General features: G+C 36.2%; 1 protein-coding gene across 1 annotated transcript; it reads left to right on the top strand.

Moving 5' to 3' along the window:
• The first annotated feature begins 251 nt into the window (after positions 1 to 251).
• Positions 252 to 3507, top strand: LOC127085058 (endoglucanase 24). The gene is made up of 4 exons (XM_051025625.1): positions 252 to 982; positions 1438 to 1737; positions 2305 to 2466; positions 2555 to 3507. The coding sequence occupies exons 1-4, from the start codon at positions 569 to 571 to the stop codon at positions 3152 to 3154; spliced, it is 1476 nt and encodes a 491-aa protein (XP_050881582.1). The 5' UTR covers positions 252 to 568; the 3' UTR covers positions 3155 to 3507.
• Positions 3508 to 18091: the final 14584 nt, after the last annotated feature.

Genomic DNA, 18091 nt, shown 5'->3' with positions numbered 1-18091 from the left:
ACATGGATATTTTAATATATATGATGAAAAAAATGAAGAAAAGATTATAAGAGACGTAAGAGATATGCAGAAAATAAGAAAATATTACAAAAAATGTTATTTATGTAAAAAAATTAATAAATTTATTTGTTTTCATATAAAAAATAAAAAAGACGAAACAAATTTTGTATTAAAACGGGACCCACTCGAAGGCAAAGTTATCAAGACTCTCACCCTTATTTTATGTGATGCTCTCATGTATTGTGCTATATACTCTCTCTATCTCTTCTTCTGTTAGCATGTGATCTCGCTGACACACTCCTCCTTTATTTGTCGGCGCTTTCACACCCCTCCTAATCCCTTTTCTTTTTTTACTCTTCCATTTCACTCTCTTACTGCCACTGTTACTGTGTTTCTCTATTACTTGTAAATTGCTAAACAACTTCACTTTCAAGTCTCACCTCGTGACACACTGCATTATCATTTATAAATAACAACACCCACTCACCAACACCACTTTATATTCATTCATCCCAATTCACAACCATTCCAATACCCCATTTTTCTACTACTTCATTACAACACAAAAATGGCATTCACCGAATCAAATTTTCTCAGCCTCTTCATTCTTCTTCTGGTTATTCTAGCAAGAACCACCGCCGCACATGATTACGCAGACGCATTATCAAAATCAATCCTCTTCTTCGAAGGCCAACGATCGGGATTCTTACCGTCCGACCAGAGACAAAAATGGCGTGCAAACTCCGGTCTCAGTGATGGATGGACTTACAACGTTGATCTCACCGGCGGTTACTACGACGCCGGCGATAACATCAAATTCGGTTTTCCGATGGCGTTTACAACTACAATGTTATCCTGGAGTGTGATTGAATTCGGAGATAACATGCCTCCGAATGAACTCAGAAACGCTTTAGTCGCAATTCGTTGGAGTACTGATTATTTGCTTAAGACTGTTTCTCAGCCTAACCGCATTTTCGTTCAGGTACGGTTACTCACAGTCACGGACGGTTACACTTTTCATTGCTACAAACTTTTATATTTTGTTTAAATAAACTATTTATTGTTTTTATATTAATTCATTTGTTTTTTTTAATAAAATTAATGTTGAATGGACCACTTTCTATCTTGAAGTCCGTGATTTTCATCGGCTTTGCAACTGTTGTTCATAATAAATTTAAATTTTCGTTTCTTTACCATTTTAGATCACCCACGCGCCTAACAAATTAGTGTTACTCACCTTCCATTTTTATTAAATTAATAATTTTTTATATTTTTTTATTAAAAAAATTTAGATTAATTTTTTATTCGTAGACAAAGTTATATCCAGATTTTAAATAATTTGTGGTGTTTTCCGATTTTGATTGGTATATGTGTTGCGACTGTGATTCTAATGGTTCACTTTGCGGTTTGAATTGACATCGTTGATTTTACTATTAGGTGGGTGATCCAAATACAGACCACCTCTGTTGGGAGAGACCGGAGGACATGGACACGAGCAGGATTGTGTATGCTGTTGATGCACCTAATCCAGCTTCTGATGTCGCCGGAGAAACCGCTGCTGCGCTTGCTGCTGCTTCCGTGGCGTTCCGTTCATCGGATCCCGGTTATTCAGAGACATTACTTCGAAATGCTGTTAATGCTTTTCAGTTTGCAGATAGTTATAGAGGTGCTTATAGTGACAATGCTAATGTTAAGGATGCTGTTTGCCCTTTTTATTGTGATTTTGATGGATATCAGGTTAGGTTCATTTCATTTGATCTATATTACTATATTTTGGCTTTTTCCACTTTGATAAGTATACCATGATATTGCAATGTATTCACGTGATCAAAGATTCCACTACAAGTTAGTATATTATATAGCTATTACGAAACATCGACACTAACACCGACACATCGATAATAATAATTTTAAAAGTAAAAAAAATTAAACATAATCAAATTAAGCAAAATTACTTTTACACTCAATTTCTATTTATATATTAGCAATTATTACAACAGGGATGGGAAATAAAGTAGAAATAAATGAGAAATAAAACAAGTTATGAGAGAATGTGACGAAATAAGCGGTGGGTTTGGAATTTTGCTCTTTAATCTGATTTTGTGTTTTGTCATATTGGAGTATAGAATATAAAATGATGACGGCATGTAATGAAAGTCTTGGAGTAAATGCATCTTGAGAATTTTTTGCACTGTTTGAAAACTGACATGTGATTATGCTTCCATCACCATCAAATTAAATAAGAATGAAATTTGTGAAGCTACATTTTGACATGTCAATTGGTTTTGATACATTGTACTCCAGGACGAATTGTTATGGGGAGCTGCATGGTTAAGAAGAGCTACACAAGATGAAAATTTCCTAAACTACATTCAAAGCAATGGTAAAACACTTGGTGCTGAAGATAACATAAACGAGTTCGGTTGGGAAAATAAGCATGCTGGCCTCAATGTTCTTGTCTCCAAGGTCACACCTATTCCATTTCAATGAATAAAATATCTGACATTTTATTTTTAATATAAGTTGATTATTAATAGTGAATAAATTGTTATAGGAAGTACTAAACGGAAATGTAGAATCTCTTGAATCTTACAAGACTTCAGCAGAGAGTTTCCTATGCACACTGATACCCGAAACATCGAGTTCGCATATTGAGTACACTCCTGGTGGACTCATATACAGACCAGGTGGAAGCAACTTACAACATGCAACTTCAATTGCTTTCCTTGAATTAGTCTATGCAAATTACTTGTCCCGCACGTCGCAGACCATAAATTGTGGGAACGTTCAAGTTAGTGCGCAAACACTTCGGGAGCGTGCTAAGAGACAAGTTGATTACATTTTAGGTGATAATCCGTTGGGTTTGTCTTACATGGTTGGTTACGGTGATAAATATCCGCAACATATTCATCACCGCGGATCGTCTTTACCTTCGGTTAATGATCATCCTCAAAAGATTGAATGCCACGAAGGGACGATTTACTTCAACTCAACAAATCCTAATCCAAATGTTCATGTGGGAGCCATTGTGGGAGGACCTGGAGAAGATGATGTTTATGGGGATGACAGGGCTGATTTTAGAAAGTCTGAGCCAACCACATATATCAATGCACCATTTGTTGGGGTTTTAGCATATTTTGCTGCTAATCCTTAATTGGTGACTTGACTACTAGTATATAATATGAATATATTATATATATACGGATCTGAGTATCTTATTTTGTAGATAGATATATACAGGAGAAGCTAATGTGTCTCTCATCTTGAGAAAACCAAGAAGGAAGAGGCTTTCTTGTTGGCTGGATAATACTTAATAGGAATGTCACAGAATTTGAAGTGTCACAAAATATGTGACTTTTTTTCATTGGAGGATGAAAAACAAGAACTTATTTGTAATGTGTTTTTTTTCTTCAATTTGACAAGAATTGAGTAAGATTGTCATGTTGTAGTTGTTTGTTAATTATCTCAAGTTAGCAATGAAGCTTTTTGTTTTGATTATGCTTATAATATGCATACTCTTTTTTTTTCATTTGGCAAAAACACATATTATAAATGCACAATTTCTGGTGCAGTTGGAGGGTGATTGATGAGTATTTGAGCTACCACAACAATACCAATCTGTATTAATTGGTCTCATGAATTCAAGCACCTTATTGATCCGTATTTCTAGTTGTACCAACAAGATTTGCCTTAGCAACCCATGCGAATATTATTAATTTTGTGGCTTTAAGAAAGGAAACTGATGTTTCACGGGAATGGAACACTGATGGGGCCTAATTAGGTAGTTTGCTAGATCAAGCTTTAAGGCTGTGGCCCTCTAGGCCAGCATTCATGAATTTTGCAATAGAATAGGATCCCTATGGAAAATTTGCCCTTAAAAATTCTTAATTTCATGTAGTAAACATGAGTTTATGTATTTAACTTGGTATCTCAACGTGTAATTGAGAAGACTAATTCGGAGTATTATGGGTCAACATTTGGAGAATGAATACGTGAACATTCATTGTTGAAAAAATTACTAATAATATTCGTTCACGCAAGTGGCTAATTCCTCTCATACATGCCATAAAAAGTCACACAACACGTAACTTATCTATGTCTTCTTTCACTGTTGAGTCCCTTTTATGCTTGTTTCTTGGTGACTGGATCCTAGACAAAAGCTTTAATTATCATTACTCACCATAATGAATATTCACATCATTAATCTAGTCCATAAACAACAATCAATGCACTCGAAAACATGTTTGGGTGCATTGATGTCATATAATAATGATCCATAAATGCTTGTTTGTTGACGACTTGCCTAAGGCGGCCTTTGGCTCGCCAAATCTCCTTATTAGGGCTATTTAATTCTCGGTCATGGTCATATTCTAACCATCGCAATTTTTCAGGATGTACACAACCCCCAAACATGAAGCCCAAATGGGACTAGGTGCTTAAGGATAAAGTCATTATGACAATCCAACCATCACAATATCCCAGGATGTACATAGTCCCCAAGTACGAGACCCAATGGAGCAAGATGCTTAAGGAGAAAGTCATATGGACAACCTGACCATTGCACAGGGGCGAAGACTCCAAATCCAACTATCGTAATTTTTCGGGATATACGCAACCCCTCAAACATGAGGCTAAATGGGGCGAGATGCTTAAGGAGAAAGCTGTTTGGGCAATCTGACCAATGCACATGGGCGCGGATTATACGAGATCACGTTATTGTACACAACCTCCCAAGCACGAGGCCTAACGAAGCGAGATGCTTAAAGAGAAAATCATCTAGGGCACAGATTATACGAGATCATGTTATTGTTTAAATTTGTCTTGTCTGATTTTCTGTCCGTCTATAAACTCATGGTCTTTTACGTTTCACAAAGTAACTTAATGCTTATTGATTTCTTTTTATTGGGACTCATGACACACATATTTTCATCATTAGACTTATTCAGTAAGCTTTCTAGCTTCTAATTATAAGGCACTTTATATGCCTAACGGGTTTTTAAATAGTGATTCTTCTTTTGAAACCCTTGATTATCTCTTTCCAAACACTTTTACCATTAGTTTCCTTTCCCTGCACACCATACTTTCGCTTACATGTTTTTGTGTGCCCACTTCCACGACCTAAAACTCTTTTAACTTCTCCAAGCTTTCCTTCTTTCTCCTGTCATACTCCAATTTTTTCGGGCATTTTAAAAGTTCATGTATCCAACTTTATTTTGTTTTTATTAGAATAAAATTTCGGTTTTACAGGCAGATCGATTAAATCAATTTCTTAACCATGCATAAAATCAGTGAATAATTTTTCAGGTTTTGACCTGCAATTGTCTATTTTATTGATCTATAGTACGCGTAATTTAATCTGGTGTGTTCGTTTTATTTTTTTCGCATATTCATGCAGTTGCATTTTGATTTGTCTGTGCCTTTTCAAATAAGTATTTTTACTACGACATTTAATCTGCGATTGTCTATTTTACTAAAATTTATTTTGCATAACTTATTTTAATACGTTCATTTTATTGTTTTTTGCATTTTCGCGCCCAATTTTTATTCGTTTTGATTCCTTTTATTTTTGTTTTTTAATCAAAATATAAAAAAAATAGGGATAAATAATTAATCAATTTGATTTTTATTGTATTTATTAAAATATATTTGAATTTTTATTTTAAACTCATTTTTTTAATCATTTTGGACCCAAGATAATTGTGGAAATGCATTATTTTTTAAGCCCTAATTCTCTTTTTATATATACTGACATGATCGACCAATGTTAAAAGATCAAACAACGCAAAAAAAAAGGATCCATTTCAATTCAAATGAAAAAAAAAAGATAGAAAAAGAAGAAATGTGAAACTCAGAAGGAGGTTTTGACTTATTCCTTAAAACCATCTCCCTCCCCCTATCATCGCTTCAAAAACGCAGACTTGCCACCACCTTGATTCCATTTTTTCACACAACCAAAATATGTCACCCTATACATCATCTGCCTCCTTATACGTACACATCATACCCTCATTCACGATAACCTTTCTTCATACTCCATAACAAACCTCAACACCCTTGGATCCGCTCTTCAACTCCCCCATGTAACCTTCTTCCCATCCCTCACTTCATAACACTCACAAGCCATCTTCATAACCTCTAATTTAACCTCTCAACATATAACAATACTTCCATCTTTCTCACCAACATTAAACTCCCTCACACTGAGCACAACCACCTTAACTCCTCCCTCAAACCACTATGTTACTATCCACATGCAAACCTACACACAAATTCACGACCTCCACCTAAAACCACCTCCACTACAAACCTTCGGCTGGGCACCGTGCTTCACCCAACCACCCTCGGTCTGTACAACTCAATCCACCACCTTCATGTAAAATGACCACCGTGAGACTCCACATGTAAAAACCTCATTGTACCACTCCTTCTCCAACAACCTAACTCCTCCACTCAGCCACCCTTCGAACACGCACAACTATCTGGATCCAACACACAAACCTTCATTATTCCATCCACTACTAGCTCACGCAAACTGTACACCACATCAAACACAACCCCTTACACCACTGTGGAAAACACAACTTACTACCATCATCTCTCACCTTGACTCCATCTTCTTTTCACCACAAAAACATACAGCAGCTCACACTTTCCAGCAAACACGTCAAACACCATAGCCAACAACATCAAAATAATGCACATACTCCATACACATCACAAATCCACCACCGTATTTCGTCCATACCAAACAACAATAACCAACCACCTCTTTGTTTGACTCGCACTACCAAACCATCGGTAAAGTCGGCTCATTCTGGTCACCAATGTGTCAACAACAACAACAACAACACTGAAGTCGACGACACAACGACAATAAACTATTATGTTTCAGTTGGTATTTCATTGTTTCTTTTTATTGTGATTCTTCTTATTCCTCCGTCATTTGATATTTGAAGTACTCGTGGCTTAAATATGTTTGTATTTTTGGTCTGGTTGGTTTTGCACTATGATTACGTTCAGACTATTTTGATGTAAATATTGTAAATATTGTTGGTTGGTGATGTGTTTGTTGTTTGTTATTCATGTGTTGTGTTTAAATCAAAGCGATCTGCATGTTCAACATAATTTAAGTGTTGTTACTCTGCCAAATTTTTATTTGATATATTGATGTAACATGTTGATGCGTATACGTGTTGTTTGATTGTGTTCGACGTTATGTTTCGCATTATTCATTGCATGACGTTACAACTCGCGTATTTTATGTATTTTTAATTTGATTATGATGATTGCATTAAGTCTTACTAATTTGCTGGATTTTTCTTGCATTTACATGTGGCATTTGCAATTTGTTGTTGTTATGTTGTGTTATATCATTTCATTGCGTCCCGTACGATACATTGTGTTACGTACGTTAAGTTTCATTTTGTTACGATCTTGTTTCTTTGCGTTATGTTTCATTCGTATTTCGATTCATTTGCGATGATCGCGCTTCGCGTTAGCAATCTGTTTTTTTATTTGTGTTGGCATGTGACGTTTCAACGTCATTACGTTTAATCGGAATTACGAAAGAATTCTTGGTTGTACGAAATAATTTATGACCTTACGATAGAAATTACGGCCTTACGGAAGAATTCATAGCAATACGAAAGAATTTGTAGCAATACGAGAGAATTTATGGCCATACAAAATAATTGTGGCCTTACGAAAGAATTTGCGGCCTTACGAAAGAATTTATGGCCATACGAAAGAATTTGTGAGCTCGTGTTATCAATACACGACAGGTTTGGACCAAGTTCATGACCAGGTCCGAACCAGGTCCATTTTGCAACATCGTGTTACAATTCGTGCACACTATTTCAATTCACATCTTTACGATTTTACTCTCGTGTGTCAACACTTTTCTATTATTTTGCACGAATTTTCTTCGAACCTTTTTTCATAACTTGATTAAATCTTTTTCTCAATAAAATCGGTTGAAAAAGAAATGAGTGATGTACATCCTTCAACTTTTCGAATAAGTGAGTGAGTGGCAAACGCCATATCGCTCAAACTCTCATCTTCCGAATAAAACACTCTAATCAAACATGGATGAAAAAGGAATGGGGGATGTACATCCTTCTGCTCCTCAAATAAGCAAGTGGGATACGCATGCCTCGCTGCAGCGAAACATTCGTGATTTGCCAATAATTTTCAAACTCTCAAACTCGGACGAAAAAGGGAATGGAAGGCACATGTCTCGCTGCTCCTTGAATAAATGAATAGTTAGATGATGACAGTCTGTCATTGCATGAATTTAGTCGAAGAATCATATCAAAACAAGTGAAAGATAAGCTAAAATGAAGAAGAAAGACCAAAGAATGAGAAAAAATAGTTAAGTGTTAAGATTGGGGACTTAGTGAAAATTTGGGTGAAAAGGGGAGCAAAAGAGTGCAACTTTCGGGAAAAACCACATGCATCATCGCTCAGCATGGCGCACGCGATGAGGCTATAACGTGTATGATGATCCTTTTTTCTAGGCTTTTTCTAACGCATTTGATCCATTATAAGCTCTTTTTAAGAGGAGTTTTTGCATTTTGATAGGTGTTACGAATTTTAGAGAGCAAAACATGATTTCGAGAGTATCAAAGGAGATTTTTAGGGTATTTGAAGTCATTGGAGGCTTTTACTTCAAGGAAATTCATATGTTATTTTCATCTATCGATTATGGTATTGTAATCTGAATTATGAGTAGCTAAACTCCTCTAGGTTAGGTTGTGTTGTGATGAACTTATTTAAATATTGTTGGGTAATATGTTGATTTAACTTTGTATGAACCTTTTGATTTATAATGATATTCAATTGCTTATTATTCTTAATACTCTTTATGTGAGATACTATTTTAAATTGATTTTGGGCGCATAGGGAATACTGACCCTTACCCTATGTGTTAGACATATGGAAATTGTTGTACTTATGCTAGTTGAATAGGAATGGAGACCCTGAGTAGTGACATGAGGAATTAACGTTATGTGCATAGCCGAATCCTGCTTACGCTGGCCGACTAGGAATATGAAGCTTTGAGTAGTGCTTAGTGAGTTATTTCGTGAGGGATCGGTTATAACAATTTTGTTAATTCGCCGCGGGGTTATAGTGATAAAGCCATTCATACAGTGCACACATTTTTTCTTGTTAGAAGGCAGTCCTTGTGGATTCGATCTTTTTATTACTGCGACACTATCGGTACACTTGTCGAGAAGTCATCAAGTTTTTGGCGTTGTTGCCAGGGACTATTGATATCTCGACAAGGCGACGTTTGTGCAACATTTTATTTTTAGTCTTTTTGATTTTTGATTTTATTTTATTAATAATCATAGTGCTACTGAGATATTTCATGTTTGTATATGCGCAACTCATGATCGGCGTTGACACTATTTGATCCAGAAATTGAAAGGACCGCACATGCTATCAAGATGGCACTTAGGGAAGCAAATACAGCTCAATGGATCTTAGTCGAAGATCAACCTCTCATTTCTTCTAACTCTGAAGAAGAAGTCACTATGAGAGCTATACCACCCCAAACTATGAAGGATTACTGTAAATGAACCGATGAAGGACAAGTTTCGAGAGGGGTTGTACCGGAAGACCCTGCTAACTTTGATATTAAGAATTTTGTGCTTTCAGGTTTACGTGACAACTCGTTCGACAGGAACACGATTAGAGACACATGGTAGCATCTTGCACGCTTCTACGAAACAACTTCAATGTGCAAACCAACATATGTCACTGAATACCAGATTAAATTGAGGTTGTTTGGGTTCTCATTAACTAGAATATGAAAGTCATACAATTGCTTCCAAGAACTTATTAAAGAGTTGAAGGTGCAAAAGGAATCATACACAATGTTATACGGGAAAAAGGCCATTTCGATGCAATTCATGAATCTCTTATTTTTTGTGTTAGTGGTCCGACACCGGAAGAAAAGTGTACGCGCTTCCCTTAAATGACTCATATTATAGAAAGTGCATATAATATGGCCTGTGTTAATTTAACAAGATAGAACTTCTCGAAAACATTGTTTCCACTTCAGAATGACCCACCTCAAAAGTTCATTACGACTCATTATTTGTATTGAATGGCTTTTAAAATCACTATTTTTGTTCAAGTTTAATTGAAGCCAAGATGTCATATACCACAAACATCAACATAATGGACATATCATTTCACAAAAAAACTAAAACTTGGTTGGATTACTTTTTAGATATGATGCAAGAATCCACCAAGTTGAGCAAGATTGAAAGAGAATCAAATAAGCAAAAGTTAAAGACAGAACCATCCATTGATATAGATTTAGGTGGGGACACATGCTTTGGTTCATTTTAGTTTTTATCTAAAATGTATTTAAACTGTGACACATGTTTTATATGCAATGTTAGATTGATATTAACGATGTAAACTGTGTACATTTGCATACATTTTAATGTATATTTCAGTTTTCTATTTTTTTTTTGTCTTTTTGTGTTTCAAAATAGGTTATGTTTCTACAATAGGTTATATGTGAACAATGTGAGGTGAATCTGGAATTACATTTCTAGACGCATCCTATTTTTTTAAAAATATTCACGTGGGTTTATTCAAAACTACATTTCGTATACGCCCTGATTTATTAAACGAAACAAGGTGTATCCGGAAGTACATCTACGGGATATCCTTTAAGACATGATTAGGTTTCTAAGCTCCATATTGATCTAATACTTGTATAAATACGACTACCCCTCATCTTGTTATCAACACAAACATAAACATGCGAAGTGTCTCAATATTCATATCCCACTTTTGTCTACTTCAAAGGAGAGAAGTACCCTTTTGAATTTAGGTTCACAGAGATCACTAGTGTTTTTTTTATCTAAAATCTATACTAGAGAATATGTACCTAGACAATCGAAGATTTTTCAAACTCTATTATCGTTCACCCTCGATTGATAACGAATGGAAGATACAATTCAGTAAGTTTGGGCTAAAGACAAATGAAGATTTAACTGTTATGTGGAGTATATTTCACTGTTACGAAACAAAATGTCTAATCGAGATGGACGTGGAGATGTCGAGATCGACTGAAGATATTCTAAAGATGTTAAAACGTGATACTTGATCATGAAATGTATTGTTAGATTTACGTTAACGATTATTTATGTAATGTTACATTTTTAATATATGTCATAATAATGATAGCGGTTAATTTATGTTACAGTTTTTTGCATTTGTTTCTAGTTTTTTAAGAATAGCAATTTCAGAAAACTACAATTTCAGATTTTTTTTCCTGAGGTTTTGGTGCGTTTAGAAATACATTTTTGAATTTTAAAGGCAATTGTGTTTTTTCGCAAGATGCATGAGCACTCCTAAGGGTATGAGAATTAATTACCTTTAAAAATTAGGAGTTACTAATCCCACCATAAGTGGTGGAAAAGTACCATATGAAAATCTAAAAATGTTTTTCAGATTCCAAAGATGTGTTTTCGGACGCACTCAAAATATAATAAATACATGCGCAAATGAACCACACATTTACTTTGTAAAAAAAAGTCCAAAAATATATTTCTAAAAAAATTGTGTTCATTACTGTAATACTTTTTGAAACTATTATCTAATTGTTGGAGGCACTCTTTCAAACGTTGGAATAAGTGGACAAACTCTTAGACATAGACCTCAAATTAATAATATTTCTGGTTGAAAGTTATTAGAGGTACTACTCAAACAAAATCTAAGGGTTGATTTGTAAGTTGTAAATGCGCCTAAGAGGGGGGGGGGGGGGGGGGGGTGAATTAGGTGGTAAAAAAAAATTCTTCGATCTAGTTTCCGGTTTTGGGTTATTTGTTTAAGTGCGGAAAATTAAAATGCGGAAAGTAAACGACACCGGAAATTATAGTGGTTCCCTTCACAATCCGAAGGTACATCCACTCCCCTTTCACACGAAAGAGAATTCACTATAGTTAGAATATGGTACAGCCTATTCACACAAACGGTGATGCCTACTATCTAACCTATAGACAAACAAGTGTATGAAGAACAATCCTCTTCAACACCAACCCTTGTGTCCAACAATCCTGGATCACAAGTCAAACAGAAATAATTCTATGAATGATTTTAACAAAGATGTAGTGTTATCAATCTTCTCTTGATTGATCTTCTCCTTAGATAAATAAGTCACTCAAAAGATAATATGCAAGTGTTCAACAATAGAATGAGATGACAATTTTTATTATGAACACTTTCAAAAATTTATGGAAGGAAAAATATGAGAGAGTGATTATTTGAAGTTTGTATGAAAATTCTTGGAGGTGAAAATTCATTTTGAAAATTTAATAATTTATATTGCCAAAACACCTTTTCAAAGAGGTATCAATTCCCTCATGAACATTGATGAAAAGATATAATTTTTCAAAAACATTTTTTGCTGTAACGAACAGTGTTAACCGGTTAACCATATGGGTTAACCGGTTAACGCATGCAAACGTTAACAAAGAATTTGAAAAACTGGGCTGTTAACCGGTTAACCCATATGGTTAACCGGTTAACACTGTTGAAATGCAGAAAAATACTTAAAAATAAATTGTCTTGCATTTCAAGGTGTTAACAAATGGTTATGTTAAAAGATGCAAATGCAGATCATGATTGTTGAACACTTGTATACTAATCTAAGAGTGAGTTAGATATACCTAAGAAGCGAATCAACAATCTTGCAAACGGTTGTCTTGAAAATGAAGCTTGATCAAATGCATATGCGGCTTTGAATACTTGATGCTTGAAATATCTTTGTAGCTCTTCTCTTTTTGCAGTGATACAAGTTGTCTTCATCAAAATACTTCTTGGATTGAAGCTTGCTTCTACAATCTCCCCCTTTTTGATGATGACAACCACTTTGAGATAGATGCATGAAAGTGAAGTTTCTCTAAGTTTGATTCTCCCCCTAAGTTTAAGAACTCCCCCTAAATGAGAGGCATACAACAATTCTGCATAGAAAAACCATTAGAGAAACAAGTCTTCTCCCCCTTTGTCATTAGCAAAAAGGAAGAGACTTATGAAAGAGGAAAAGCATACAAGTAAACATACATTTTGCGATTATCAGATGAACATTGAATCACAAAGTATGACAGAATAAAATGGATTAAAAGTTAAGTGTTTGGTAAACAAAACAAGCATAAACATAGTTTAACAACAAAAACACTAGAACAACATATAACAGAAAACATAAACAAAGAAAAAACATAGTGCTTTATTCTTCTTCCGAACCGGCCTCATCCTCCTCGCCATCCGCTTCACTACCGTCATCACCTTCATCATCTTCTACGGGAAGGCTGCGGGAACTCAACACTAGGTTCCGAAGACTCTTGATAGCACGGGTGGTTTCACGGTGGTGGCTCATCATGGTAGTATAGAGAAACTCATTTGTAATGCCACCTACCGGAATAGGGAAGTTTGAAGAGGAGGACCCATCATCATATTTGTAGGAGCCGTCGTTGCTTTGAATAATTCCAGTATTTTTCATGATGGTAACGCCGTTGATTTCATTTGCGGTAGTGGTCATAGCCAAAAAAGGTTCTCTCCCGATTTCCATATCTGTGAGTTCCAAAATCCTTGAGATAAGGCGACCGTATGGCAGCCTTGTTTTGAGAGAAAGTTGTTGTTGCAGATGATACATCATAGTGGGCAGCCAATTAACTCGGATTTTGTTCTTCACTGCAAACAGAACTTGCATTTCCAAATCATTGATTTGAGACAGGTTGGAATCCTTGGGCAGCAGGACATGGCAGATAACATAATGCAGCATACGATCGTCAACCGACAGATTCTTAGCATAGCAGAGTATGCGAGAAGTGCGCTGTCCCGACATAACAACCTCCCTGGGAAATCTGCAGATAGAGTAGTAGTATTCCATCTTATCATACTGAGCCCATTTTCCTTCCTCATGATTTACACCTTTCCGAAGGAAAAAACCAGAATATGGAATCTTAAGAGACGCAGCCAGCGTCCTAAGGTCTGTAACAATTTCACAGTCTCTTACAGTTGCAGACAGCATGTGTTGTTCATCATCATTCAGATTTAAAGTAAAATGATTCAGAAAAGATTTTACCAAATCAGTGTAAATTTTCCCATTATCAGTGATGAACGCATGCAATCCTTGGTATCTCAACAACTCAGGGAAAGAGAAAGTAGTGAAGGATTTGAGATTCACATACTTACCCTTAAGCAGATGTCTAACCCTGACTTTGAAATCCATCCTCCTTTTCTTGGCGGTTTCCATTTTCAACTCTTCCTCTTCACTGCTAGATGATGATACAGGAGTCTTTCCCATTCTTGGTGGAGCCATGAAGAAGATGAAGATTCTAGGGTTTAGAGATGGATTTTTGGAAAAAGGGTTTGAGAGTTATGAAAGTTGAATGTAGAGAGATGAAGGGTTTATGGAGAGTAATGAGGGAGGAGAGAGTTATGAGGAGAAGGTGGAGGAGTAAAGCACATGCATTGAACATAAACACACGTAATAAAAATAAAACAATTAATTTAAAAATTCTGTATTTTAAAAACGAAAAACAGAGTTGCTGTTGGAAGGTGTTAACCGGTTAACCTATATGGTTAACCGGTTAACGGACTGAAATTTTTCAAAAAAAATAAATAAAAGAGTGTTAACCGGTTAACCTATACCGTTAACCGGTTAACGGACTGAAATTTTTCAAAAATAAAAGAAAAACAGCAGCTCCGTTTTGAAGAACCGGGAAAAGTTTTTTAAAAATTTTTTACGCAAAGTATTAGCACTTAACAATACGCAATTTTCGATTTAAAAATATTTTAAAGCGGATAATATTTGGACATGCGAAAGTAAGAAAAACGGAAAACGGCGAAAAAGAAGTGCTAGCATGCATAACATAAAAAACTGAAAGTAAACACATTTTTAGCAACTATACCACATAACAAGTAATTTGAAGACAAGGTTAGATGTCACCTTCATTGAGAATCCCAAGTTCTCGCCGAATCTTGAAGAATTGCTCTTTAGCCAATGGTTTTGTGAATATGTCAGCGAGTTGGTTATGTGTATCCACGAATGTAACATCTACATCTCCGTTAAGCACGTGATCTCGGAGGAAATGATGTCGGATATCTATGTGCTTCGTCCTTGAATGCATGACCGGGTTCTTTGTGATGTTGATGGCACTTGTGTTATCGCATCGAAGAGGAATGCAGCCGAGGTCTATACCAAGATCCAGAAGTTGTTGCTTGAGCCATAAAATTTGTGCACAACAACTGCCTGCTGCAATGTACTCTGCTTCGGCCGTGCTAAGTGCGACACATGCTTGCTTCTTGCATGCCCATGACACTAGTGCATTCCCGAGAATGTGACAGGTACCACTTGTGCTTTTTCTATCGGTCTTACAGCCTGCATAGTCAGCATCAGAATAACCAATCAAGGAGCATATACTACCTTTTGGATACCATAGTCCGACGTTCGTTGCTCCTTTGAGATATTTCATAATCCTCTTCACGGCGGTGAGATGCGATTCCTTCGGGTTTGCTTGAAAGCGTGCACACAAACATACACTAAACATAATGTCAGGACGACTTGCCGTCAAATATAGTAATGAACCAATCATACCTCGATATTTTGTAATATCTATTGACATTCCGGATTCATCTTGATCAACGTACGTTCCGGATCCCATAGGAGTGGACATCACTTTGCAACTATCCATATCAAATCTTTTCAATAATTCCTTGCAATACTTGGATTGGTTGATGAAGATGCCATCCTTGGTTTGCTTGATTTGTAGTCCAAGAAAATAGTTCAATTTTCCCATCATGGACATCTCGAATTCTCCTTGAATCATGGTTGAAAACTCTTCGCAAAGATCTTTATTTGTTGAACCGAAGATGATGTCGTCGACATAGACTTAAGCCAATAAGGTGTTACCCTTGATTTTCTTTATGAACAAAGTCTTGTCAACCTTTCCTTTTACAAATCCCTTTTCACATAGAAAGTTGCTGAGGCGGTCATACCACGCTCTCGGTGCTTGCTTTAAACCATATAGTGCTTTCTTCAACTTGTAAACATGTGAAGGGTTCTTGAAGTCTTCAAAACCCGGAGGTTGTTTGACGTAGACTTCTTCATTGATATAGCCATTTAGGAAAGCGCTTTTGACATCCATCTGAAACAATTGAAAGTTCATAGAACAAGCAAAAACAAGTAATAATCGAATTGCTTCTAACCTTGCTACCGGAGCGAACGTCTCATCAAAATCAATTCCTTCCTGTTGGTTGTATCCTTGTGCGACCAATCTTGCTTTGTTACGAACTATGATCCCATTCTCATCAAGTTTGTTCTTGAAGACCCATCTTGTTCCAATGATGTGCTTGTTGTCTGGTCTTGGTACGAGACTCCAAACTTGATTTCTTTCGAATTGGTTGAGTTCTTCTTGCATTGCTACTATCCATTGATCGTCGCCTAAGGCATCATCGACTTTGGTTGGTTCTATTTGAGACACAAAAGCCATGTTGAGACAAGCATCTTTGAGATTTAGTCGTGTTGCAACGCCTTGGCTAATATCACCAATAACTTTATCAATGGGGTGATCTCTATGAGTCTTCCATTCTTTTGGTAGGTCATGATGTTCTTCAATGATTGGTGAGCCATCTCCTTGTGGAATTGATTGAACATTTGAAAGTTCCTTTTGTGATATATCTATTATATCATCATCGTCATCAACAATAAGGTTATCCTCTTTCGAGGGGTTAGTTTCATCAAAACATACATGCGTTGATTCTTCAATAGTAAGAGTTCTTTTATTGAAAATTCTAAAAGCCTTACTAGAAAGGGAGTAGCCAAGGAAGATACCTTCGTCGGATTTCTCATCAAACTTACCAAGATTGTCCTTTCCATTGTTGAGGACAAAACATTTGCACCCAAAGATGTGAAAGAAGGATATATTAGGCTTCCTTCCTTTGAAAAGCTCATACGGAGTCTTTTTGAGAATCGACCGAATGTTGACACGGTTGCTAACAAAGCATGCTGTGCTAACTGCGTCCGCCCAAAAATATTTAGGAAGGTTGGAGTCACTGAGCATTTTTCTTGCGAGTTCCACCAAGGATCTGTTCTTTCTCTCTACGACACCGTTTTGTTGTGGTGTTCGTGGTGCGGAGAAGTTGTGAGAAATTCCGTGCTTTTCGCAAAAAATTTCAAAGAATGTGTTTTGAAATTCTCCCCCGTGGTCACTTCTAATGGAGATTATTGAAAGAGACTTCTCATTCTGAATTTGTTTTGCATATTTTTTGAAAGCCTTGAAAGCATCGCTTTTCTGCACAAGAAACAAAGTCCACGTATATCTAGAGAAATCATCAACAATTACCAAACCGTAAACATTACCTCCGAAACTTTTCGTTCTTGATGGACCGAAGAGATCCATGTGCAAGAGTTGAAGTGGCCTCGACGAAGACACAACATTCTTGGATTTGAAAGTCGTCTTGGTTTGCTTTCCCTTTTGGCATGCGTCACACAACTTATCCTTGATGAACTTAATCTTTGGAAGACCAACGACAAGATCATGCTTTATTAATTTGTTCATGTGCTCCATGTGTATATGAGCGAATCTTTTATGCCATAGCCAAGCCTCGTTGTTGTTCGTCATTAGGCATTTTACCTTCAAGGAAGAATCATCAAAAGAAGTCATAAAAATATTATTAACCCTTTTACCTTTTAGCAAGATGTCATGGGTGACTTCATGCTCTATCACACATTCATCTTTTGTGAAATTTATTCGGAATCCTTTGTCACACAATTGACTTATACTTAGTAAATTGTGCTTTAGGCCTTCAACATAAAGGACATCTTCGATGATGGTAACAGGAGATGCTCCAATGGTTCCTACTCCAAGGATCTTCCCTTTGGTGTCATCACCGTATGTAACATATCCTTTGGCCTTTAAAGATAGATGTGAAAATTTGTCGATGTCGCCCGTCATATGCTTTGAACAACCGCTATCAAGATACCATTGATTAGAGGTTGTCTTCAAGCATACCTACAAAACAAAATCAAGTTTTGTTAGGTACCCAAATTGCTTTGGGTCCTTGG

The sequence above is a fragment of the Lathyrus oleraceus genome, chromosome 5 (genome assembly GCF_024323335.1).
Source record: "Lathyrus oleraceus cultivar Zhongwan6 chromosome 5, CAAS_Psat_ZW6_1.0, whole genome shotgun sequence".
In the NCBI taxonomy this organism is placed as follows: Eukaryota; Viridiplantae; Streptophyta; class Magnoliopsida; order Fabales; family Fabaceae; genus Lathyrus; species Lathyrus oleraceus.
The sequence above is the reverse complement of the archived record's forward strand: the minus strand, read 5'-3'. Positions and strand labels throughout refer to the sequence as shown.